We start from the raw sequence: 27,027 nt of genomic DNA, 5'->3' as shown, positions 1-27,027 counted from the left end.
AGAGAGTGAGGGAGGGAGGGAGAGAGGGAGAGAGAGAGAGAGAGAGAGAGAGAAAGAAACAACAACACATTGGTTGCCTTCCATACATGTCCCAACTAGGGAATGAGCCCAAAACTCAGACATGTGCCCTGACTAGGAATTGAACTGGCAACCTTTCAGTGCATAGGACAATGATGCTCCAACAACAACCAACTAAGCAACTCTGGCCAGCCACCTACCAGTCTTGATGTGACTTCCTTTTGAAATCCTTAGTTGAAGGACTTCAGCTAGATTTCAGGCAGTTCTGAATGATGGTTGTTTTGTAGTTTAGTTGCAATTCTGATGTGGTTGTGGGAGGATTCTAGTATCACATTTACCTAAGCCACTATCTTGACTGGAAGCCACTGTTTTTTAAAATTTCTGCTATGTTGCATTTTCAGTTACTTGAATGTGCCCAGTTTCTATATCATGTCTGTACTCTCTGCTTCCACCATTCATTTCATTTGCTCCTTTTTATATAAGTAGTTCTTTTTATCCTTTAGAGTTTCGCTGAAACATGATTTTCTCGGGGAAGTTTTCCCCACACCACACCAGGTCAGGTTTCTTGTTACAAATACTCAGAGCCACAGGTGATCCTGATCATAACTGTTATGTATTTAACATCTGTTCTCTCACAGCAAAATAGAAGCTTTATGAGGATAGGAACCATATTTTTTTCCATAGTTGCATGCTCAGTGTCCAATATTCTGTCTGCACAAGCTCAATAAATATTTTGTTAAATGAACATTCAAGTATTGATGGAAATTCATACAGTCCTCTTTTCTATCTGTAAAATTAAGACAATTAGGTAGACAATCAATCTGTACAACTTGGTAGCTTTTGATAACTCTCAGATCAACCTGTTACCTTTTCCCATATTCAAAATTGGAATAAGAACTCCCCAGATAAAGACAAGAATTATTATAAGGTTATGTAAATTAATTTATAAAACAATTTAGGACACTTTCACTCTATAAATCCAGTGTGGTATTTGGGCTTTGGTACTTATGTGGGTCATTAATGCCTTGTGGTATATTTTAGAAAACTTAAGATTTTCTTACATTTCTTATGTTTCTTAAAAATAAAATATGTAGTAGCTAAAATTTAGCTTTTTTTTGGGTCAACCCTTAAATGATGTTTATTATTTATAATTGTGTGATTAAATCAAGGAAATAATCTAATAAACTGAGTATTTTAGAGAAAGCTCATTTAATCTTTGATGAAAACCTTAATTTATATATTAATCTTCAATAAAAATTTTTTTCCCTAGAAATAGTTATGCAGCCTAGAATTTTGTAAAATTATTGCCTACTTATAAAACTTGCCAAAAACAGGTACTATAGAGTGAATGTTTTCTCTTTTTAATTACTTCCAGCTTTTATCATACCACGTGTATAAATTTGCCATCCTATATTTTCCTGAAGAATGGTGATAACATTTCTGATCCTGAACTGTGTTTCTAACCATCATTCATCACTTGACTATCTATGTCCAGTGGTCTAAAATAATATAGTATTTTCCATAATATGAGATATGAAGGGACAAAACCTAAGAGCTATATTCTGTTGCATGGGAAACATGTTAAATAATAGTTTTACATTTTTCTTTAGAAACTTACTGATCATTAATTGCTATTCTGAAAATGCCAAGTACACTTGACCTTATTCTAAAAATATTGAAATTTAAGCACAAGCTTGTCATGGAATTACTCACTGAGAACAAAGAAAAGAACAATTGATCATGTTGAAGATTAGCATACAAGTGGTAGATTTTAATCAAAATTGTATCATAATTTTTCCAGCTGTGACCCTGCATGTTAAAAATTATGAAATGTGTGAGTCAATAAAAAGAGTTTACTGAGTGCATAACTGAGCAAGGCCTGTGCACAGATCCCACCAGGTGATGAAGAATGGAACAATCTCAGGAGACCCATTTAAGAAAACATTAAAAACTTACAGAAAATACCTCTATGATGGCTTCTGCATTATTCAGATTACTCGAAGAAAAGACATTGGCAATGCAAGTTGAAATAGGTATTTTTATTTAGAAACTTGCTTTGTCAGTGAGAGAGTAAAAGTTACAAACATTTTAATTTAATAAAGTTAACATATCCTTAATCCTGAAAACATCTCTTAAAAGCCTTCTTTTTCTGAAACTGCAGATCATTTTAAGCCAGGGTTTTTTGTTTTGTTTTGTTTTTTGGCTTTCTTTTAATGTCTCTCATGGAAAAAGATGCCGCTGATTCCGCTCGTGCAAATAACAGAACGTGTAGTATGACTTGTTTACAAACACAACAAATTTTCCACTTGAGTTTGAGTTGCCTGCATGCATGTGAGTTAATACCGCTATTGCTGTAGCTATAATGGTCTACTGGCACAACAGTGAGGTTTTATGCTATCTCCTGAGCATTGAGAGTTACATTGTGGTCATATTTCTTAAAAAAGTTCTGCAGCAAGACAGTTCTCCTGAAAAATATCCTCATTCCCTAATCATAACTTGAAATTGCTATAGATTAATATCACACACTAATGTATTTACAGGCATACCTTGTTTTACTGAGTTTTGCTTTATTGTACTTCGCAGATACTGCATTTTTTACCAATTGAAGGTAAGAGCCTCCACCAGTAAAAAGGTTACAACTCGCTGAAGGCTCAGATGATGATTAGCATTTTATAGCAATAAAGTATATTTAATTACAGTGTGTGCATTGTTTCTCACACATAATGCTGTTGCACACTTAACAGACTGCAGTATAGGGTAAACATAACTTTTATATGCTCTGGGAAACAAAACATTTGTGTGACTCGCTTTAATATTTTCCTTATTGTGGTGGTCTGAAAGCAAACCCACACTATCTCCAAGGTATGCCTGTACTTGTTAAATACATTAGGCTTCCATGCAGGTTTTAAAAAAGTACTTATTAAATGACTTAACCCTATAAATTATTTTCTAAATGATTTTTATATATGAGACACTGAAAGTATGAGATAAATAAATATTTAAAACATGTTTTAAATAAGTTAAACCAAAACTGACACCTAGTAAGTAGAGGTTCAAAGATCATGTGCATAGATTTAATTTACTGAAGGAACATAAAGCTTATCTGAGGGCAACACTTAGAAATCTTCAAACTGATTGATTTTTATACATGGACACAAGAAAGACTAAATTCTAAATGTAAAAGTAGAATGTTAGGCTTAGAATTTGAAAATCTTGGCTTGAAGTACATAGTTTTTTTCTTCTTTTTAATTACAAGGAATAAAGTAACAGGGTTAGCCTTCCACACTGTGACGCTTTATGCAAACGCCAAAAATGATACATCACATGGCAATAATTTTGTTGATAAAATTTAAACAAATCTCAAATTATTACTTTTAGCATAAAAGTTAAAGATTAAACTGTACTTCTGTTGATGGATTTTGTAGATGATAAGATTTATGGAAGTTCTTATTGCTCTCCTAATGGCACAGTTTAGTATTATGGAAAGAAAAGGTGAACCTTAAAAAATAGTGTTTTCAGTTTTAATGAGTACTATTTGTCAAGGAAATGGGGAAAATATAATAAGAAGGCCTCTTATTAGAACCAGCAAAATCCTTTTTTAGGAGGTGCTATCAATACGCGCAAAGTTGTCATAATTTTAGGTCCATTTTCTACTAGCAATATACCTGCCAAATTTGGCAATTTAAAGGAATAGTAAATTGGATATTGATTTTGAAATTATAGCAAACAACTGTAGGAAGCAATGTTTTAAAATGTTGGAGTAATTAGTTTTAAATAATTATTTAACAGTTATTATATACATTCAGAACTTTAAATTTTTTTATTTTTCCTAAAGTCAGTTTCCTGTGTGTTTTACATACACATAAAATCACAGTATGTTAGTGTGGGGTGGGAAAACATCAAATTTTACAGAAGAGGCACCTGAGGGTCAGAGAACAGATCTGGGGCTTGATACAACTTCATGTGAGGTTCTCTCCTTCATAACTTAGGTCTTAGGGGATAGAGATGAATGCTCAATTGTTTTATATCTTTCCTGCTGGGTTGTGGTTGCATTAATAGCAGGAGGACTCTGTTCAGGGCTCTTTTGAAGAAATCTGTAAAACAAGTACTCATCCCGAAATTCATAGTCATTGGTGATGTGTTGGATGACTCCTCCTTGCACCAGTCTGTCTCCATATATAACAGCTTCACCACGGTCAGAGGCGAGGCCAACTTCAATTAGCCAGTTCACCAGGTCACAGCCACAGAAGGTCCCAGCCGAAGTCTTTGCACCACACCTGTATGTCAAAGGAATGATTCACCCATATGGTCTGTAAACTTGGTATCAGCACTGCATGATAGAAGACAAGCAAGGAAAAATAGGAGGAGACAGGGAAAGACAGCATGATAGTTAAAACTGTGGCAGGAATGACACTGTTATGAGTATAATGGGTTTGACTCGCCTAACCCTAGAAAGACCCACTGGAGAAAAAATGCCAATAACGCCTGTGAAAACGGAAATGCTTAAACCAACAAAACCCACTCAGATAATGTAAATTCATCTACAAATAAATATTCTTTTTATAGTAGACTAGAGGCCTGGTGCATGAAATTCATGCACTCGGGGGGGTTCCTCAGCCCGGCCTCCATCCTCTCACAGTCTGGGAGTCCTTGGGGGATGTCTGACTGACGGCTTAGGCCTGCTCCCAAGCCAGCAGTCGGACATCCTTAGTGCTGCTGGGGAGCCACTGCACTTGCCAGCCATGAGCCCGGCCAAGGGCTTCTGACTGAGCGGTGCTCTCCCTGTGGAAGCACACTGACCACCAGGGGACAGCGCCTGCATTGAGCGTCTGCCCTCGGATGGTCAGTGTGCGTCATAGCAACTGGTCATTTGCATATTAGCCTTTTATTATATAGGATGGCCTTTTATGATCAGATACATTCTGTAGACAGTTGAATATTATATATTTAGTAAATTATACTCAAAGTTATAAATAATTTATCTCAGAAACATTAAATAGTATTTTTATAAGCTCCTTAAGAAGGACAATTTTAACTAAACTACTCAAATGAACTTTGTATTTTCTGCTTATCACACTGCCCATGAATAGCCTTTCTTCTTGCCCTCAGCAGCCAAGACAGATTTACTGATGACATGTCAGCAACTTGGTGCATTAGGAAGCAAGGGAAGAATAAGTGAGATCTGTCTTGTTACAAATCTAAGATTTTTAAAATGTATTAAAATGGTCTTCCTAATGCAAATATGGGGTGCCTCAAGTAAAAACAAATAAACAAGGGAAAGAAATGTAAAAAAAACACACCAAAAGAATTCTGTACGTTTTCATATAAATGTGCATTAGACAATATGAATCTGTTCAGAAGCATCAGTCAAACTGTAAAACCCAAAGTGCTTGACAAAAGGAAACAGTGGATGAAAATCAAGATGAAATGACTGGGAAACTTATATGCATATATGCATAGCCCATGGACACAGACAATAGCATGGTGAAGGCCTGGGAGGGGTGGGTGCAGGGTAGAGGGGGTAAATGGGGAAAAAGGGGGACATCTGTTATACTTTCACCAATAAACAAATTTTAAAAAAGAAAATCAAGATGAAATAAAGAATAGGTGACAAAAATCTTAAAATATTTAACCACAAATGAATATACACTAGATTTTCATATAAAAACTAGAAAAGAAAAATTAGAAAAGAGGTTAATATACATGAAAAATTTTCTCAAGTACATAAAATCACGATAGGTTGATATTAGTATTTTACTTATTAATATCTTAATTTATGCTTTGCAACCAAAACATCATTTTCAACAGAAGCCTGAATATTAGAACCTTAATCTGAGCATTCATCTTGCATGCTGAGTTTTAATTTATAGCCCAACACTTTCTATCCAACACCAAGGGAATAATATTTGCTTCCTGATGACTGATCAGGCAGCTAAAGGACAGCTCGTGAAATTGCAGAGGCAGAGAATGTGCCACTGTGCAGGCTGCAGGGCAGCGCCAATGCCAGTGGAGCCCCATTCTGCCTCCCGGGACTGAGGCAGCTGGCAGTCCTGCAAGTGGCAAGAGCTATGCTTCCTGATAGTGGGCAATAACAGGGGCCTGGTAGAGCTAATGGGGAGTTCCCTTTAAACATTTTAAAAAGTAGTTTTAAAAAATAATTGTGTTTGGCCCTTAAGGGTGAGAAACCAACTTTTCTTCATAGTTTACCATTTCCAGAAACTGGACTATGCCCATTCCATAGATTTTGTCATCTAACTTGAACAATCCAGAGACCCAGCCTCTATTTTAAAAAAGAGGAACACTAAGGTTTGGAGAACTGAACTTGCCCAGTGTCACACAGCTCATAAGTGACATACCCAGGAATTGAGTTCTAGTATTAGTCCCCTATTAGTGCCCACCCAGTGAGTCCCCTTTCCACTAGCTATGTCAGGCTGCCTTCTGGTTATTATAAAATATAGTGGCATAATAATATGTAAATAAATCATCCTAAATGGTAATTTTCAAATTTTCAGTATAGACACAAAAGTATTTGGTTTTCTGGTTTGTTTTTATCTCTTTTTACAACTACTAAAAAAATTGGTAACATTTGTTTTTTGATTTCTTGCTGTATACTTGATCCACATCTTGAGGATCAGAAGAATAAGCATGATACCTTAGACTAAAGATTAGGACTTGAGGTGAAAAATAAGCAGCAGAATTAAAATTTTTCAGTGAATTTTCAGTTTAAGTTTATTAAAAGTAAGCACTAAAAGGAGATATTCAGTTTCTCCATCACACTCGCCACATTTAAATAGCCACAGTGGCCTAGTGGCTACATGACTGGAAAGATCAGGTCAAGGTTAAGAGTGGTTTTACTGTCCTCCACATGCTAATTTAAACTGTGATGCAAATGCTAAAAAAAATATTTTACATGCTGTGAAAGACAGAAAATGCTGAAGATGAGAATGAAATTTTTTTAGTCTAGTTCTTTGTGGGGGGATATCTTTGTACTTTTAATTTTTCTGTGAAACTAAAACTGCTTTTTAAAGAGTAAAGCGTTTTTATTTTTCAATTAAAGTTTACATCAACATTATTTTATATTAATTTCAGATGTCCAGGATTCTGAGAGTCTGCCCCTTGGTGATCAGTGTACATCAGAGTGACTGGTTGAACAGTTGAAGGAATGGCCAGACACTTAGCATATTAGGCTTTTATTACATAGGACTAAAGGCCCAGTGCACAAAATTTATGCACTCAGGAGGAGGGGTGTCCCCAGCCTGGCCTGTGCCCTCTCACTGTGTGGGAGCCCCGTGATCGAATGCCCCAAAGAGTAAGGCCCTGCCCACCCATCCAGGGCTCCTCGATGGACTGCCCCAAAGTGGTAGGCTGGAGCCGAGAGTTCCTTCTCCACACCGCGTTTCTTAATCCCTAGCTCCTCCACTCAGCAAATGGACTGTTTCCTTTTCCATGCGGGACATGGAGAAGAGAGAAACAGTCCCCAACAGGATAGTGGTTAAACAGTCGTATACTTTACAAAGGGATTGTTCTGATATTTCAATACCCACATGGCACAATACATAGTTATTAAAATACGAGAGGCCCGGTGCACAGATTAGTGCATCAGTGGGGTCCCTCGGCCTGGCTCTCCAACATTCCCCGAGGGGTCCCAGATTGCCAGAGGGCACAGGCGAGGCCAAGGGACCCCACAGGTGCACGATCAGGGCCGGGGAGGGACCGTGGGAGGACTGCAGGGTGTGTCCGGTCCATCTCGCCCAGTCCCAATCAGCTGGACCGCAGCAGCAAGCTAACCTACTGTTCTGAGAGTCTGCCCCTTGGTGATCAGTGTACATCAGAGTGACTGGTTGAACAGTTGAAGGAATGGCCAGACACTTAGCATATTAGGCTTTTATTACATAGGACTAAAGGCCCAGTGCACAAAATTTATGCACTCAGGAGGAGGGGTGTCCCCAGCCTGGCCTGTGCCCTCTCACTGTGTGGGAGCCCCGTGATCGAATGCCCCAAAGAGTAAGGCCCTGCCCACCCATCCAGGGCTCTCCTCGATGGACTGCCCCAAAGTGGTAGGCTGGAGCCGAGAGTTCCTTCTCCACACCGCGTGGAGCTGCGGGACCCCCAGACCTCGCTGCGAGAAGCCTCTGGGCCCTGCCTCCTCTGCGCCACGCAGAGCCACGGGACCCCCAGACCTCGCCACACGGAGCCGCCGGGACCCACCTCTGCACCACGCACACAGCATCAAGTCCCCGCCCACTTGCACTCGCCTCACCGTGCATGCAGCCCACCCACCCACACATGCCCGCTGTGCACACTGCCTCCTGGTGATGGATTGTGACGGCTGGAGGGCATCAGGCTGTGAGGGCATGATGACAATTTGCATATTAGCTCTTTATTAGATAGGATTACTGAATATATTACCTAGGCCAGCGGTCTCTGAAAGGTTGGTGACCGCTGCCCTAGGCTGTAGTTTACATCCCTGTGACTATTTTGTAACCACCAATTTGTACTTCATACTCCCTTCACCTTTTTTACCTAGTCCCCCAATTCCCCTTCCCTCTGACAACCATCAGTCTCTTCTCTGTATCTATGAGACTATTTTTATTTTGTTTGCTTATTTATTTTGCTCTTTAGGTTCCACATATAATTGAAATCATATGGTATTTGTCTTTCTCTGTTTGACATATTTCACCCTCTAGGCCTAATCATGCTGTTGCAAATGTTAAAATGTCTTTTTTGTTTATGGTGAGTAATATTCCATTGTATATAGGTACCACCACTTTTTTACCCACTCATCTATTGATGGGCACTTGAGTTGCTTCCATATCTTGGCTACTGTAAATAACAAGCAGCAGAATTGATTAAGAGAAGAAATTTCACTTCATTTTCTTGACAGCATCATTAATAATATGAAATAACTAGGGCTGGGGAATACAAAATCACTTCTAAATCCAATGTATCTCAAAGTTTTGTGAGAGACACTAATAGTTAACATGAAGTGAATATTAATATTCAAGTACATTTTGGTTCCTTCTAAAGTTTTCCTGTTTTTAAGGAAAGAGGAAGTTATATGACATTTAAAATTATAAAAATCAAAGTGACAATGGCTCTTATAGTATGCTGTTTCTTAAACTATAAACTGACCCATACTATTTTAACTTTTGCAAGTATATATGATATTAAAAAGAATAATCATGTAGTTAGTCACAACTGCATTACAAACCAAAATTATCAGTTAAAATATAATTATCTGGAACCTATACTCACCTTCTTTCTTTGACTATGTTTTGGATACAGAGGTCACGGTGGTAATGGATAAATTGTTGACAGGTCATTTTTATTTCCTCAGGAACAGGAGAATCCCTGTTTCCTGCTGTTTCTTTATTGTTCCAAAGAAATTCAAGTCTGAAAACCAAAATTGAAGGAGACCAATTTTAAGGAAAGAAAAGCACTGAGAGAGAACCCGTCCTGCTTATTACCCCATCAACATGGCTGTTTCAAAGCTGTCATTTACTAAAGCTGTCATCTGCAACACCAAGACATCATTAGTGTCTGAAGCAGAAACATACTTGGCTTGCATTCAGTTTCCTATTCAAAGTAGGCTAGGGTGGGAGTAAGATGGGGTGCAGTGGGGTATTTTATTAAATTGTTCTGGACATTTTATAAAATAACCTCCAGACATGTTTGACTCATTTCAATTTCTACCATAAATGAAGTTTCTTATTCTACATTCTACTGTTTGAAATGCAAAAGTAATTTACAGAGATCAATTATTTTATTTAGTCATTTTCCAATTTCAGTACCCAAAAGGCACATAATGGAATCTGGAGTTCAGAACAATTCTGTTTCTACCAGCCCAGAGTAATATTAAGTTAAGTAATATTTTTTTAAAAAATATTACTTAAAAATATATATTTTTTATTGATTTCAGAGAAGGGAGCGGGATAGAAACATCAATTATGAGAGAGAATCATTGATCTGCTGCCTCCTGCACTCCCCCTACTGGAGATTGAGCCTGAAACCTGGGTATGTGGTGTGACCTGCTGCTTCATAGTGGATGCTCAACCACTGACCCACACCGGCCTGGCTCTGTTGACTAATTTGATTAGTTGACTAATTTAATTGATTAACATTATGAAGCTGCTAAGTTCAGTGACTTTTCTATTATACTTTTCCTTTCCCATGACAGGATTATGACTCTAACAACTATATCTTAATGATGATGTTAATGATGATGAAAAACAAGGAGAAGAAAGAACAGTTAACATTTGCTGGGCACTTTTTATATCATTAGTAGTAAAAATTTCATTAGCCACTTATAGTTTCTACTAATTTTGACTTTGAAAACAAATGAAGTACAAGACTTTTTAAACCCTCCTCCCCCACAATGTCTCCCACCCACAAGCTGGAGTATTCTTACTTCATTTTTCTTTTTTTTAATCCTCACCTGAGGACATTTTTCCATTGATTTTTAGGGAGAATGGAAGAAAGGGAAAGATAGAGAGAAACACATCGATTGGTTGCCTCCTGCATGCAACCTGACCAGGGCCCAGGCTGGGGAGCGCCTGCAACTACGATATGTGCCCTGGATTGGAATAGAACCTGGGACCGGTCCATAGGCCGACACTCTATCCACTGAGCCAAACCAGCTAGGGCTCCCTTCATATTTTTCATAAAGAAATTTCCAATCTGAATTCAAGGGAACTCTTCTCCAAGCTAATAATGGCACAGATAGAAACCAGCATTCATCATTTCTGATTAAAATGCAAATTACAATGTTAGATTGATAATAGTTTTCTAATATCTTCTGTGCAATTATTTACAACAAACATGTGAATTAACAGATAACCTTTCTGTGGTGGTGATTTACACTTTCTGTGGTCTCCCAGCAGTTAGCTACTAAAGACTTACAAACACCAGTATCTTAACAGGTGGCTTTGCCATCACCTTTATGTCAGGGTAGGTAGCTCGATATTAATAAAGGAAGGGAGCAAAGGGAATCAGACATTAAGGAGCCTCATCAGCTGGGGAGCTGAGTTGGACACTGAGCCTGCTTCACCAGGAAGCTGCAGCGTTCATAGGCTTCCCAGGTCACCGCTGCACCAGGACCCAATCCCAGAAGGGGCAGTATGGGTCCTTATAGGTCATTTCCAGAGAAGGAATAAAACAGCAGGAGAAATTCCTCTGCTGGGCACATGCCCAGTCGAAGCCAAGATGGTGCAGGGGGAGATGCTTCTACTATGAGGCATGTGCAGTAAGCCTGGGAAAAGGATTGTATTGGATAAGGGACACAGAACCCTGAAAGATCCAGGAAATGGATTTCTTAGGGGGAGGAACCAGCAGAAGCCCATGAAAAATTAGGAAATTGATTGGTTAGTTTGAAAAAGCACCTAGTCCTTACCAAGCCCAAGGTAATAGAATCAGCTTAACAAAGTTCTCCCTCTGTAACACGGGCTCTCCCCATTTGTTCCCGCCATCTCTTTCCATAGTAGCCATGTGGCCCTAGAAGCCACCTGGGGTCCGGCACACCTCATGAGCTCCAAGTGTGAGCCTGTGTATGCCGATGCAGCGCCAGCTGGAGGACAGCCAGGAACAGAAGCTAAGCTAGCTGGACGATGACAGAGGCGGAACTGGACTAAGCTTTCACATGGACTGAACCAATGGCACAGGATTTCTGGGCACTGGTCTTTGTCTGGGCTTGATGAAGACAAGGCTGGACTTCGTTCACAGCAGGACGGAACTGCCCCAGGACAGTCCTTTGATTTTCTTTCTACAATAAACCTTACCACTAAGCCTTATCCTCCCATACGTGGGTCCCTGGAATGCTTTCCTTGCGACTCCATGAAAGGGCCTCATTTCCTCTGGCAGCATCTACAGATATAGATTATTTTTTCAAATAAATTTACCTTCTTTTGAAAGGTCGAATGATTAAATGTTTGTCCAATCCGAAGATGCCAAAGGAAATAAATCCCTATGGAAGAAAAAAAATTAGATTTTATGAATACAACAATAACATTTCAAGACAGAGAAATTGTGGAAGCCACCAAATTTAGTGAGTGGAGAAGCAAACATGTATGATTAAAGCAACATTTTAAGTAGAATGCACAGGAAGACCTTCTAAAATGTAGTGCCTGGAGGCAAGTATGATATTTGGCTGCCTCTGCCCATCATCTGTCCTATTAATCATGATGAGTGATAGAAGCCAGTGCTGAGCAACCACACGTGTGTGCTGGCTTACTGAAGAAAATGAAAACATTTAGGGCTTTATTTCTTTGTTTTTCCCTCTTAAAAAAGAAAAAATATTTCACATTGTACTTAAGTATTTCCTTATTAATTTTCTGTTAAAACTTCAGAAATTACAGAACTTAAAAATGCTGTAGTATCTGAATATAATGCAGCAACGGAATAAAATGTATGTGAAGTGAAACTGGCTAGTGCTTAGGGAAAGGGCTTTAAAGGAGGTGATGAGGCAAACTGGCACCAGATATGAGCTGTGAACACGGTGAGGGAGACAGGAGGTTGGGAACTGCTATCTGTCAGGCACAGTGGGGTAAGGATCTAAGTGCGGGTGGGTGGGAGTTGGGATGGAGAATGCAATATATTACATGAGGACCTACCTTTCTTCACCCAGAACTATAAATAACCAAAAGGGAATGGTCTGACTACAACACTCAATACATTGCCAAGAGAAAAATGGGATGTGGGAGTGCAGGGTGTGTGTGTGGGAAGGTTGTGGTATCTCTCTCCCTCCTTTGAAGCACTTGAGCCATAGCTGTGGGGCTAGAATTTCAAACGCAACATTCTGGCATTTGTTTTTGTTTGTGAAGCTTTCCCAGTCCTAGTCCTGGGACGGCTCAGGGGGAGTGGGCTTTAAAAATGCAAAATGCTGGGTGAGGCTATGATTTTTCCACCTAGTATTTTATAGTTCTTGAGTACAAAATCTGATCTTAGTATTCCACTGTAAGGTGGGCGTCAAGTGGCCCTTGAGATGCTCATGTCTGTCTGTAATAAATTGCCTAAGGTCACAGTAATGGCAAAACAAACTCTAAATATTTTGAAAAAATTAGTTATGGAAAAACTTGCAGGGATATTTACCAATAAATGTTAACTAACTCACATGGCCAATTATTTTAGATTTCATAGGAAAACCCAATAATTTTAAAAGTAGCACTTTTTATCAACCTTATACTCAATCTGGGGACTAATATTCTCTAATTCAGAGTAAGTGATTGACTACAGAATCAAATTTTGAAATTTGCACATAAAAGACATTTTTCCAGTATGCAAAATGCCATTTATCCTTAAATATTCATTTTAATAATGACATAAAGACAACAGCACCATTGTATTAGTTCTTCATAGAATTTTAATTTCTAATTTTTAAATGAGGATGTAATGTCTACCTGGCAAGTATTGTGAATATTTAAATGGGAAAGTTATTATAAAATGCTTACCAATGGTAGTATATTATATCCTCTCAAGGAATGGTAACTACTATCTATACCTGACCAACATTTACTTATACACCAATTTATAATTTTTAGAAAAGATTTAAGTACCTATTGTTCAAGAAATATCAAAATGTAAATGAAATAATGTAAACCAATTTAAGTGGCTAAACTAAAGGCTCAGAGAAGGTAAGTCATTTTCCCAAAGTGACTTATTAAGACCACAACAAAGTTTAAAAAGTGCTTGGAACATCTTGTTGCTGCTTACATTATCATTCTTCATCTCAAAACCAAAGCAAAAAAAAACGATTTAGTATTTCTGACTATAACACTCAGTGTGCATTGTGATGACTTTAACCAATATAATAATCCATCTCTACTAGAGACAGGCAGCAGCTGTCAGCTGTCACGCATACCAGCAGCTGGCAAACAAACGAAACCCTTTTGATTTAAAAGAAAAGCACATCCGTCCTGCCACCCCCAATCACCCCATCCAGACAAACAAAAACCCCTCAAAATTCTCAGTAAATAAATACCTGGCCGTAGTTAAATACAGCACAGAAAAACTGTAACTCAACATACAGTTTCCCAGGCTCTTGGTTGAATAGCCACCATAAACAACTAGAAAGGTTCTGTAAAGGAAGGAGAAAATAGTATTTTTAAATGAAATAAGCTAATCATTTCTATCTATCCAGAACACAGAACAAAAACTTACCTACTACTTAATAATTAGGGAGAAAAAGACTAAAGGGAAAAACACCTAGAGAATATAGAGGCTTTGTCTTTCAAACAAGAAGTTTCAACCTCTCCTCTTGACAGATGTCACTCAAACAGCATCTATTCTGATCAGATTTGAAGCAAGAAGACATGAGCCACAATACAGAGCTTACATAATATATCAGGACTGCCAACTAGCCTAAGACAGGAGTGATTTTAAAATTAGTTCTACACAATGAAAACAATCACATCACTAAGCAACAATTCTTGGCAGCATTTCTTTTTGATTTTTGTTCTTAAACAGCAGTTAAAATGGCGCTGGTTGATATCATTCTGTGTAATGAGCATCCCAGTGTGAAAAGGGTAGGAAGGTCCCTCATAGGTTATATGGTCCATTTTCTATTTTTAGGCAAGTTACATTTGAACCATCTCAAGTACTAGTAATTATATAAAAACAACGGGCAATTCACAAAAGAGGACATAAAGGCAATTATAAAAACCATTTAGTAGTAAAAAATGCATTAGAATAAAGTGCTATATTTTACCTATAAAATTATCAAATTAAAATGTTTATAATAATCATTGTTGGTGAGGATACTTTACAAACACCTATACTACTCCTTTGGTAAACAACTTAGTAAAATTCATCCAAAGGCAGAGAAATATTTATACTATTTGATCCAAGTTTCCCAACTTGGAGAATCTATCATAAGGAAATATACTGCATGGAAATGTTTATTAGAGCATTTTAAAAAACTAGGAAGGCTCTGTAAGGAATTGGTTAATTAGAATGTATCTCCTCTGTGGTTTATTGAGGAGCCATTAAAAGTAATGGTTATGAACATCTATGCAGCAACATGCAAATGGTTGACATAAGTGACAAAGCAGAATCTGTATATATGATTAGAAAAATGTATTAAAAAATAGAAGACAGAAGTATGGTGGATATTTTTCCTCTTTTCTCTATTTTGTAAGTATCTATTATGTGAAGTGGTTATGTTATTTTCATAATTTAAAAATTATTTTTTAAAGTTTATTTATCTGAGGAATATCTTCTGGGAGACCACACAGGCATTTATCCACTGAGGTCAGTCAAGGAGTACACTAGGAAAAAGTGGCCCTGCACACATCACGAAGATACCTCGTCTTACCAAATTCTAGGTTCAGAGTATAGAATGAGTAAGTGGTTCCAAGCAAAATAAGCTACTGGACATCTAGGCAACACAGTAATGTGAATTATTTATTCCTCTTTTCCCCAAAAAACATTTAGCTCAAATTAGGATTCAGATGGCCTAGCTGCCACTCCCCTGGAAAGTAGTAACTAAGTTTTTCCCAGATGCCTGAATAAAACCTTTGACAAACATTTAAAGAAATGGCCCCAAAACAAAATCAGAAGAAACATTTACAGCAAACAGGCCGATAATGAGAAGTAAACACAGCAACACATGTCGAGTCAGTTGCTGGTCTCCACTCTGTAGATACTGCTCTTCTTCCTGGACTAATATGCAGCTCTGGGAGTTACAGCGACTCTCACAATGATCATCTATAAAACAGTAAGTACAACAATTTGTAATCAGAGCTTTTTATTTGAATGCATTTTAAATTCATAATGACTTCCTAAGCAAAACACCACATATGCACATTCAGCTCTGAACCAGTATATCATTTTAGATGAAATCTGAGGAAGGCTCCTTCATGTTGTTTCAAGAAAGTTCTACTTGTAGGGTGTTTTTATCTGAAAAAAACAAGAGTTGTATGCAATAGTTCCCTTCTACACTATTCAACAATGTAATATATATTTAAGGCTAAATTACTAATTCAAGCTTTACCTGTAATAAATGATCAGGGCCAGGCCCCTGGGCTGGGACAGGGAACCAGGGGTGGGTGGCGGCAGATGCGGGTGGTGAGGGAAGGAAGAGGGGGGTAAGTGGGGAGGTGGGGAACTGTGCAGTGGTGACACGTGGGCAGCAAGGGAAGGAGGAGGGGGTAAGCGGGGAGGCAGGGAACTGCACGGTGGTGGTGCACGGGTGGCGAGGGAAGGAGGCGGTGGCGAAGCGGGGAGGCAGGGAGGCGTGGAACCTAATCGGCCCTGATCACTGGCCAGGCCTAGAGACCCCACCCTTGCACAAATTTTGTGCACTGGGCATCTAGTTTCTTACACTCTTCACAACATTTGTGATATGAAAACATAATGCCTGCCTGGCTGGTGTTGCTCAGTGGTTGAGGGTCGACCCATGAACCAGAAAGTCATCGTTCAATTCCTAGTCAGGACACATGCCCGGGTTGTGGCTCGATCCCCAGTAGCGGGTGTGCAGGAGGCAGCCGATCAATGATTCTCTCTCATCACTGATGTTTCTAATTCCCTCTCCCATCCTCTCTCTTAAATCAATAAAAATATGTAAAAATATTTTAAAAACCCAACATAATGCCTTTGGCAATAATATGGTTGACTTATGGTTCATTATAAAGAAGACTTTTTACTGTTTCCCTTTCAACTTTAATTATAAATTAATATAACCAACTAAAAGTACACTGTAACTTCACATAAGTGTGTTATAAACAATTGTTTTAAATAATTTGAAGTCCAGAACACAAATGTGATTCAGTCTCTTAGTCTATATGCCAAAAGGCTATTACTTTGAAGGATTTCTCTTTTTATGAGAAAGGGTATATTTTAAGTATATGGATTCAAAATGTAATTAAGCCCTAATTAATTAGTCCTGGCCCTGGGGAAAGGGAGAGGGGGAAGTCTCAGCTGCTAAGACAAGAAAAAAAGGCCAAAAATAAAAAATAAAAATAATGGAGGTTAGGTTACACTTCTTGGAATTATCACTAGGGTTAAATTTATTGGAGAAATTGATGTGTGTGTGTGTGTGTGTGTGTGTGTGTCTAATACTACCTATTACCACATCGTAAGAACTTTATTTTAAACTGAGTATTCTATCTATGCATGAGTATCCTATTAGCACTTTCTTCCATCTTATTTGAGAACACATTTTTTTTAAATTTTTATTGATTGAGAAAGAGAAAGAGAGAGAAAAAGAGAGACATCAATTTGTTGTTCCACTTATTTTTACATTCATTGGTTGATTCTTATATGTGCCCTGACCAGGGATCAAACCTGCAATTTTGGTGTATCAGGACGACACTCTAAACAACTGAGCTACCCAGCCAGGGCTGAGAACACATACTCTTAGTCAGTGTATCTTTTATAGACCCATCCTCATGACCCAGGGGTACTTACTTTTCTCAGAGGAAGGCGTCGCAGGTCCACTAGAGCTTATGTTTGTTCCTGGCTCTGTGGATGAGCAGCATAATTCACCTTTTCCCATGAAGCAGGAGCAGCACCCTATATAGATCAAATAACATGTGAGGACAGAGCCCAATCACAACAGAAATGGACAACTTCAAGAGATGCCAAAGCAAAACCAAAAACCAATCAAACAAAAAACCCAAACAAACAAATCCATTTATACACACACACATTTCTCATGCAGTCTCATTGGAAACGTTGTCACAAGGTATCTATCAAAAAGTATTCAAATGTACTTATACAGAAAAGTTAACGCTTGGAGAGGCAGAGGATCGGCTCCCTTAAACACTGTCTTCTCACTGTATGACACAAGGAAAAACGTTTTTATTATAATCTTAAAAGTCAAGCAGTATAACAGCCAATTAGAAACTTAGTTACTTGTGTCATTAGTGAGTACATTAATCTAAATTTACTTCTTTTAATGTATTTATTAATTTAAACGAAATACAATTCAACTTAATCCCCCTTTATTCTGTATTGATACTGTGTTCCATGATTTGACTGACTGTATTCTCTCTCTAAATAAATGAATTAAGAAAAAAAAAAAAAAAAGGAAAAACGTTTTGTCCATGCTGTTCCATTAGTTTCCACTGTGCTTTGGGAACTGAGAATTTGAACACTTTCCTAAAAACAGCTTTTATTTCATCACTCGTCAAAAACAGGTCTCAATGCTCTATTGCTTACGGTAGTTTATTCAAATTCCTCTGTCTGAATTTGAAAGCTCTCTTTGGCTTGGCCCTTCTCTGCCTGTCCAACCCCTCCCACCATTCAGCAAAGGCCCTTCTCTTCTTTCAGAACAAATCTTTAGTGGCCTCCACAAACCCCATGCTTATTTAGGGTCTCCAGGCCTAGTACGACAGGGACTTACCACTTCTGTTAATTCATCTAAACACTCTCCTCCTTTAGGTTTAGTTCAAAACTCACTGCTTTCAAGAACCTGTCTCCTACTAGTTTAGAAGATGTAGTAAAAACAATTATTTTTTCAATAAAATACTGCTAAAAATCTCTTGCTGGTTTATGGGTAGATTGGTTTACAGAAGTCACACAGAGCCATCTTCTACAGAACTGTAAGTTTTCCTCTATTTAGTCACAGAAGTCACACACACACACACACACACACACACACAGATTATGGCCACCAAGAACATTACTATCGCAGTCTTTGCCTTCAAACATAACTTGGATATATAAGTAGACCACTAGCCTTCTCTTTTACTAATTGAACTTTTGATTCCATATTGCCAACTCCTGACATGCTATTAACCCTGTGTCAGTCAGGTCTCCTTTAAATTAACAAATCTAGATGCTAAGTTTTCTAAAAAGGGTCTTCCTTAAGTTGTTACTTTTCTTTAAAACTTTCAGGTCCAAGGAAGTTTTAGGATTTAACAAAAGACTGTCCTCACAAAAGATTTATAAACAAGAATCTAATGAACTTGCAAGCTCTTTCTATTATCGACTATCATTCAAGTTCCTTATCTGACAAATACCTGTGATATTCAAGGTAGCTCAAGGAAGTGCCCTTAAACAACACATTCAGGACACATGCTATACAGGCATATAAGAGTTTCCTTATATTTAAGGGTCATACTTGTTTCTGGGATAGAACTTGCAAAAGGTTCGGGTTCATTTATTGGCACTGGACTCTCCTCAAAAGCAGTGTTCCCAGGCTCTGCTGCCCTGTGGCTCTGAGACTGGTTGAAACCTTCGTAGCTTCCTTGGGTGGTGCGGTTCATACACATGAGTGATATGCTGGCTATCACAATGCTGCCGAACAGGGTGGCCGATGTGGTGATCATCTGCCAAAAAGACATTAAGCCACTTTTCATAATTCTATCTTTATAATCTTAGTTGAATAGGTTAAGGGTACTTTTTTGGTGGAAAATGCAATAGGTCCATAGCTACAAATGCTCTATTACAATGGTTCTTAAAAAAAGAAGAGTGTGGAAGAGATGTAAGTTACTTGTAGAAAAATCAGAGTTTGCTTGTAATCATATAAAATTTCTAGATACTTCTTTCACTGTGCATCATGCCATTGGTTTCTTCCACAAATAATTAAAATAATTGTTTGCAGCCCTTCTCTTCAAAGATTTTGCTTGCTTTAATACATAGTTTAAGCATACTTCAACTAGAGACTCTGTTATAGTGATAATAACAAAAATAAATAATTACAGCTAATATTTACTGAGTATTAACTATATGGCAATACTAGTCTAAATCCTTTATGTGTATAATTTTATTTATTCTGACAATAACCCAATAAAATTCAAAATTACAAAACAAAACAAAAAAGTGAGAAATCCAAATTATTTGAGGAGGTTTCTGAAACACACATCTGTGGGCCCTACCCCCTGGAGAATTTCTGATTCAGCAGGTCCCACAAGTCTCTTCTCTCTAGCTTTTCAAGCACATTTTCTCTCAGAAACTTTTTGTTCTGAAATTTGTATTTACTACAGGATTGAAAATCAAGAATTTGGCTTTTATTATTATTGCTAACTCAATAAATGGCTTTAAATTAATCATGCTTTCCTCCAGTAGAGGAAACATAATTAAACATAATTCATAAGTGTGTTTAAGAAGACTCAGTAAGTTTCAAACATCTGAAATCCTCACCTAAAAACAAACTTAGGGGAAAAAAAAAAACTTAGGCACTTAAAACCTTTACCATAGTTTAAGACATGACTTAACAAAGTGATGTAGGATCACCAGTGTGATATGTGGTAAGTTGGAATAGATTTTCAGAGTTAATTTTAATGTAAGTATAGAAAAACACATTAACAAGCTAAAGAGAGACGTTCTCAAGAACAGAACTTTCAATACAGTCTTCTCACCTGTTCTTTTCCATAAAAGAAGGCTGAGTCAATGCTATCTCCATTATGTTTCCCAGTTATCAAAAGAACACCAACAAGGATAGCAGGAATTCTGGAATAACGAAGGTTTAGAGAGAAAGGCAGAATGAATGGTAGCTATTAACAAGAAGAAAATTCTGAGGTGTTCTAAATTAAGTTACAGCAGATGGAGAGACAGAACTGCTAGTCAATTAATGGCTGGGCGCCAACTAACAAAGACTGCACACATTCTGTACATCTGTTGGAACTTCGGTTTGAATCCTGGGGGCTACTCGACCTTGCACCAGAGGGTTGCAGGTTCGATCCCTGGCCCCAGTCGTGGTGATTGGATTGTGAGCGGGAGACAGCTAGTTGATCTCTCTCCCCCTCCCTCCTTCCTTCTCTCCCTCTCTATCTTTCCCCCTCTCCCTCTCTCTAAAAATCAATGGGAAAAAATATCCTTGGGTGAGGATTAACAAATAGAAAGGGACCAAGGCCAGATAGATAGAGATAATGTGGTTCATGTATATTTTGGAGGAAATAGTCTAACGGAGGTAAGGCCACCTGTGCAGTTGGAGAGATTGGTAGGAATCATCTGTCTCTCTTGCCTGGCCTAGTTCAGGACTGAGGTGCAGATCCTCGCCTGACTGGTGTTTCCACTGATTAGGTTTTAGCCAGAAACCATCAAACTCCAGAAGTCTCTGCCTTTTGTTCGCACGTGGTCTTTCTGGACTGCTGCCCGCAGCCAACCCACAGGAGCGGACGTTTCTTTTTGTAGACTCTGCGCCTATCCCAGGCTGGCCCACTTCGTTTTCTCCCACCCCTTTGCCTATAGCTCACATACATTCTTTCAACACCTTACATCTTTCTTCTCCCTTTCCCTTACCTAATATATAAAAACACGTGCAAACTGCGAGACAATGGACATGTTGTCTTTCCTACCTAGCCATGCAGCTGCTAGTTCAAAATCCATGCCCCCAAAACGGTCTTCTCTTTTGCTAGCAATGGCCTAATAAACCCTTTCTTTCAGCCATGGACGCCAAATTTTATTGTTTAACACTGTATATACAGAAATACGTAAATAAACAGAAAGCTACCAACTTACCCCCAGCCACATATTATGATGATTCCAACAGGAATTTGTACTGTCTCTTTCTTTTTCAGAAGAAACAAAGAAATTGCTAGAAGGCCTAAGAACAAGAAATAAAGGTTGAAAGATACGTAATTATTCTTGATGTTGTTCAGACTTCATGGAATTTTATTTAACTAAGTTCATTTCAGGAGCAGTCTGCAGTTTTTGCCCTAGAATTTACTCCTTCTAAGTAGTGCTGTCCCCAATATTTGGAAGCAGGTTTTTTAAATTCAAAATAATTTGAGTTTTCCCTCCTAAATCATGTCTTTACTCAAACCTTCTTGTTTTATACATGAGGGCTTTTTTCAAAAGACCCAAATCATCTTATTCTTTTGACTGACGTGTTTGGAATCTAAGTATATTTGGAAAATGGAGGGTTGTTTTTTTAAGCGACTATGGAACAATTCTAATAATAAAAACACTCCCATTCTATTTGTGCTAAGAAAGAGCCAGCAATTCTTATGCAGGTTTTTTTTTTTTTTTTAAAAAAGCTCCAAGTCTATTGAATGGACTTTAAATATAATATTAACTTAATACAGAAACAAATGTTTTAAAGTTCTTCAACTCTCCTTATACCATATACCCAATTATTTATACAAGTAATGTCTTATTTAACAAATTCTACATGCTATAGAAGCTTAGAACTATAGGGTTGGGACCACTGTTTTAAATTATACCTTCATTTTACAGATATAGAAACAAGGGTTTGCCCAAGCCGTACAGCCAGCAGAGGGCAGAGCAGGACTGGGAACCCAGCCACCTGATGGGAGGCAAGTCCACCTCTATCAGTGTTTCTAAAACTCAGATCAATGGGCCCTGATGGTTCCTAAGACACATTTGTCAGGACCTGGAAATATCTGAGAAATTTTAAGTCCTTTTGGTATCTTTTCAATGACAATCACCTAAATGCCCACTTTATAACCAAAGTTCGGACTTATGATTTTAGAGATTATTTTTGGTTTTATATTCAGTTTGAGCCAAATGAAGGCTACACGATATCGCAACACATGGTACAAACGAAGGTTCTGTGGCCGTTTGAAGAGAGAGAAGCAATGAGAAAACCAGATCATAAAACCACAGAAATAAAGGCAGGCCAAACTAAAAAAATAAATAACAAAAAACCCCTAACCAGAGAAGTGAGTTCCCTTTTACATTTCCCTCCCCTGCTCCCCCACCCCCACCCCCATTTTACATTTCAAACTCTGATTCAGATTAGGAAAACAAGACCCTTTGTCATGTTGATAAATGTTACTAGTTAGAATTACTGAATTTATAGTTTTGTTTGAATCTCATCTGTGAATTTGCTTTAGTTTTAAAGTTGTATATTAGCTGTATATAAGGAATTCATACCTAGATTTAAGGTTGTACAGATTGAGTAACCCTGTGCTAGAAATAATGTAAATCAACACCAAGGTCCTTGAGAATTTTTTTTTTCTTTAAAAGGGACCACACATTATTCAAGGTCAAGAGATACTGTGATATCCCTGCTCTTCCCTAAATACATTTGTAAAGGCTTATAGTTTCAGGTTTTCAAAGGGCCATGGATACAAGTAACCAATCACAAAAGTGTGCCAACTGTGTTACAATACTGATGGTCATTAAAGTGCTGATGTTCATTATTTCCTCCTTGTGAAAAGACTGATACAGGAACAGGTGCAATCTAGTCCTGGCTCTATCACTGACAAAGCCGAATCAGCTAAACTCTTTGGGCCTTATTTCCCTGATTTGCAAAGTGAAAAATTTAAAGCAGACCAGTGTTTCCAAAAGTGTAGACACAAGAGGTGGCACATTTTTTTTGACTAGTTACGTGTTTATTTTAACATGTGCTTCAAAAATTTTTAGCTATCACATGAAACCTGGGATTTTACTACTATAAGGCTCAATTTATTAAAGTAAAAAAAGTGAATCAACTTTAAGGAAAAACAAGGGCATGTGGTATGCAGATGTGGCAAAAATCATGAGGATGGTATGCGAATGAGAGAAATTAAAGATGGCTGAACGGGATGATTTAAAATGATACGTTAGGTCTAAAATCTATTATATCAAAATATTCTCAAGGTTAAAGGGCCCCTTCATCAGGGTCAGGGAATGCAGAACAACATTTTGGGATAGATTTTGGTATGCATGTTTGAAGAGTGTGTCAGGGAGACTTGTGGCTTTTTGATACATTGGCCTATTTCCTGCTTTCCTATTCTTATTATAAACTTAGCCTCAATAAACTCAAGTATTAGAGATGAAGTTGGTTTATCTGTATTTGGAAATAAAGTCCTTAAGCTGTTTTAACTTGACATCTCACGAAGTCTCTTATGCTAAGCAAGGTGCACTTGCCTTTAAAAAGCTGGAACCTTCTCTTTGCACTGAATTTTTACATTGTTGCTTCACTTCAAAAGGTTGTTGACTTACATTAGGCTCCACTTTTGATCTTGAAGGCATGAAATCAAAGGCCAGTTTCTCACAGCCACTTCCTGACACCTGCCTAACAGTGGCTATCACCAGCCCTACCATTCTACAATTTCCTTTTATGTGCCATTTTCTAGGTTCACATTTGTGGTATGAATACAAAACAACCAGATAGAATGTTTCACAAGCATACCAGAATGCATTCAAATAAATATTATACGTCAAAAGAGCAATGTGCTAAACCATTTTGAATATCCTTTTTGGAGCCCGTTAAAATGAGAAATAGTCTTTCTTACTAAGTACTCTTCTATTTCTATACCCTTTTACTCCTTACTTTTCTTGTTCTCATATTATTTTCCCCTCTACTTAATAATATAGTTCTATTTGTTGAGTGTCTACCGTGTACCAGGCATAAATACCCATATTTCATTTAATTCTCAAAATAACTCTGTAAGATGCGATGACCCAGTCTTACAGATGAGGAGATGGAGACTGCAAAAGTGAAGTCATTTGCTTAAGGCAGAGCCAGAAATTTTCATTCAGTTCAGCTGGACTCTAATACGGAGCCTGGGATATACCTTACATGCCTCCGACCTCTCTGCCCATCCCCTACTTTCTCCAGTGCCTGTCTTTTCGGTGTCTCCAAAGGAGAGCTGTGCTGACTGTGGCCTAGAGCCAAAGACCCCAAGGAAAAGGACCATGTGAGAGGAAACGATCCAAACCCAGGCAGAATTTGAGTGCATCAGGAAACAGGACTCAGCTTTGCAGACTGCCTCCCTGAGTAGGTGGAACTGCCTGAGAGAATGCCTTAATCTTGTCCTAGGAGACTTCAAATAGATCATTAGCTGAGGGCTTCTAGTGATGGAGAGGGGGACAGACTTAAATTTCCATTCATGGTCCAACTTACCTGTCCATAGGTAGGTGCTATAGAGGGAGCTGTACAATAGAACAAACACCAGAATTTGTCCAACAAAATTTTTTTCTTTAACAAAATTCCATATTATCATTCCAGCACAGACAATAGACTGAAGAACAAAATATGTAAAGAAGCAGTCAGTCATATTCATGAGTCATACTCATGTTTTAGTCACAGCAAATATAACTATTCAGTTTAAATTATTGCTGAATAATTATCAACTATTGCATACTGTTATACTAAACTTCAAGTTTTATGGTAAAAAAAAACCCCAACCCTTCTTATACAGAGTCTTTAACGATGTACATATTCAATTAAAACAGATGACAACATTCTAAATACTAACCTTATATTTAGTAATAGTTTACATAAAAAATGCTAAACTTCTTTCCATTATAACTTGAGACATGCAAAGACTTAACTAGAAAAATAAGACTGTGAGAGTTCAATTTTTAATGATTCAATTACTTCTATTAAAAATCCAAAATTATAATCAAATGCTATTATTAACGTTAACTTTATATAGTTCAAGACCTATTGCAATATTTAATAAATTAGGCATAAATTAATTGTAATCAAATTATAATTGATTGTACTTGGTAAAAAACATTTTTTACTTTATAAGTGAAAAAACACAGAGAAGTAATATTCAATGAGAAAACCATAGTTCTAAATATCTATAGGTTTACTAACCTGAGCGATGAGTAAATTAGTTGTAAGCATATGAGGAAGCTGTTTATATTTTTTACTCAAAAGAAGAATAGCTAGAGACCAGATCTTAAAGACAAAAGGTTCAAAAGTTATTCAGGTTTCTTAATCTTGATAATTACTTATAGAATTCATTGATTAGTCTCTTTAAAGAATCCACTTTATCCTGATTCAGGAAGAAATTCCAATCTCTTATTTACTTTCATCTGCCTAGCTCCCAAAAGGTATTAAGATAAATTACTATATCCAAAGTAAAATAAAAAGCATGGAAAGGTACTATGCTAAATTAACTGTACAAAAAATAACAGGGTCTTTAAGAATTAATGCCTTGACCAGGGCCATGTTCTACCTCCCCCTGCCTTTGGTGGTTGGGGTGGGACACAGGTTCACAGGCAACTATTCAGGAAAAGAGCTTTAGAGGGAGATGCAGCTACAATGCACTAAGTTCTCCCTTTTAGTTTCTATCATGTTGACTCATGCAGTATCTAAATTCCAGGCTATCTTACTTCAACAATACACATTCCCTACCTTATGGTTAATTGTCTTGCATTCCTTATATTGAAAAGGATTGGGTTTCTATTCCAACTACACAGTGGCCAGCCAAGTATGCTTGTTGATTTTTCTTTTTGCTCCCCTCATTGTCAATCAAAACTTATATTGTCTTTCTCCCCAAACTGCCCTTACCAATTGGGCATAGATTTTAAGAATATGTAACCAAAGTAAAATTTTCGAAAGTTACATTTATTATGCATTTTTTGTTGCCAATATACATATTCATCCCCACCTCCTTTCTTTTAACAGTAAAAGTTCTTCTTCTTCTTTTTTTTTTTAGCCAAAATACTGCTTGAATTTAGTAGGCAACTGGATTTATAAAATACTCTAGTTGTCAAATGTTTAAGTATTTAACTTGAGCTAGATGCTAGCATATCCAAAAAGTTTCATGAACATTAAATGGGTGGTTAGATGTGATCCCAAGGATCCCTCAACCCCATGATTCTACAACAGCAGGTATATGTATAGTGACTCACTATGTACAGAATGCTTTTCACACGTATTGTCTCTCATGACCCTTGACCCAAGGCAATAGGTAAAATTATTATGTCTACTTTATAGCTGAAAAAACTGAAGCTTAGAGGCATTAAGGTAACTCCACCGAGATGTACAGCTATTTGTGATAAGGCAAGACTCAAATCCAGGTCTGACTAAATCTCAGCCTTGTCTGCTATACAACTCTAACTCCAGTTAGAAAGACAAATCTTAGAAGGCTGATATTACATTTTATGGGTAGGCTTTAGTGCTCTCTATTGCCTACGAAATTCGATTTTTAAATCCCTAACTTTCTCTTACCAAGCTATTTGCACTCATTCTGTGGTTCATCTTTCATTGAACCATACTTACCAAGGAAACCAGGCTGATAATACTTATATCAAAACTAACATTCTGGATGGCATATGCCAATGGCTTAGGGTCCATTGAGGGAAAGGTCAACAACCAGGCAGAAATGTACATGATTGGTGCAGACACGAATGTGCTTATTACCATCCCTGAGGTTATCTGCAAAA

The 27,027-nt window shown here is 37.7% G+C and overlaps 1 protein-coding gene across 3 annotated transcripts in view; it reads right to left on the bottom strand.

The window, feature by feature from the left end:
* Positions 1–2,038: 2,038 nt before the first annotated feature.
* The window catches only part of GPR155 (G protein-coupled receptor 155), a 43,415-nt gene continuing 18,426 nt past the window's right edge, over positions 2,039–27,027 (bottom strand). Inside the window, exons 6-17 of one of the 3 annotated variants that reach the window (XM_006760600.2) lie at positions 26,864–27,019; positions 25,451–25,534; positions 24,749–24,866; positions 21,415–21,499; positions 20,313–20,403; positions 19,073–19,280; positions 17,416–17,520; positions 15,578–15,714; positions 13,991–14,086; positions 11,913–11,977; positions 9,274–9,411; positions 2,039–4,295 (exon numbers count right to left, since the gene is read on the bottom strand). In XM_006760600.2, the coding sequence (XP_006760663.1) occupies positions 4,004–4,295; positions 9,274–9,411; positions 11,913–11,977; positions 13,991–14,086; positions 15,578–15,714; positions 17,416–17,520; positions 19,073–19,280; positions 20,313–20,403; positions 21,415–21,499; positions 24,749–24,866; positions 25,451–25,534; positions 26,864–27,019 (1,575 nt within the window). In that variant the 3' untranslated portion in view covers positions 2,039–4,003. Of the gene's footprint in view, positions 4,349–9,273; positions 9,412–11,912; positions 11,978–13,990; positions 14,087–15,577; positions 15,715–17,415; positions 17,521–19,072; positions 19,281–20,312; positions 20,404–21,414; positions 21,500–24,748; positions 24,867–25,450; positions 25,535–26,863; positions 27,020–27,027 lie in introns of all 3 variants that reach the window. The other 2 variants (XM_006760601.2, XM_006760602.2) reach the window with 2 other exon arrangements.

Source organism: Myotis davidii, unplaced genomic scaffold (genome assembly GCF_000327345.1).
Source record: "Myotis davidii unplaced genomic scaffold, ASM32734v1 scaffold370, whole genome shotgun sequence".
Lineage (NCBI taxonomy): Eukaryota > Metazoa > Chordata > Mammalia > Chiroptera > Vespertilionidae > Myotis > Myotis davidii.
The sequence above is the reverse complement of the archived record's forward strand: the minus strand, read 5'-3'. Positions and strand labels throughout refer to the sequence as shown.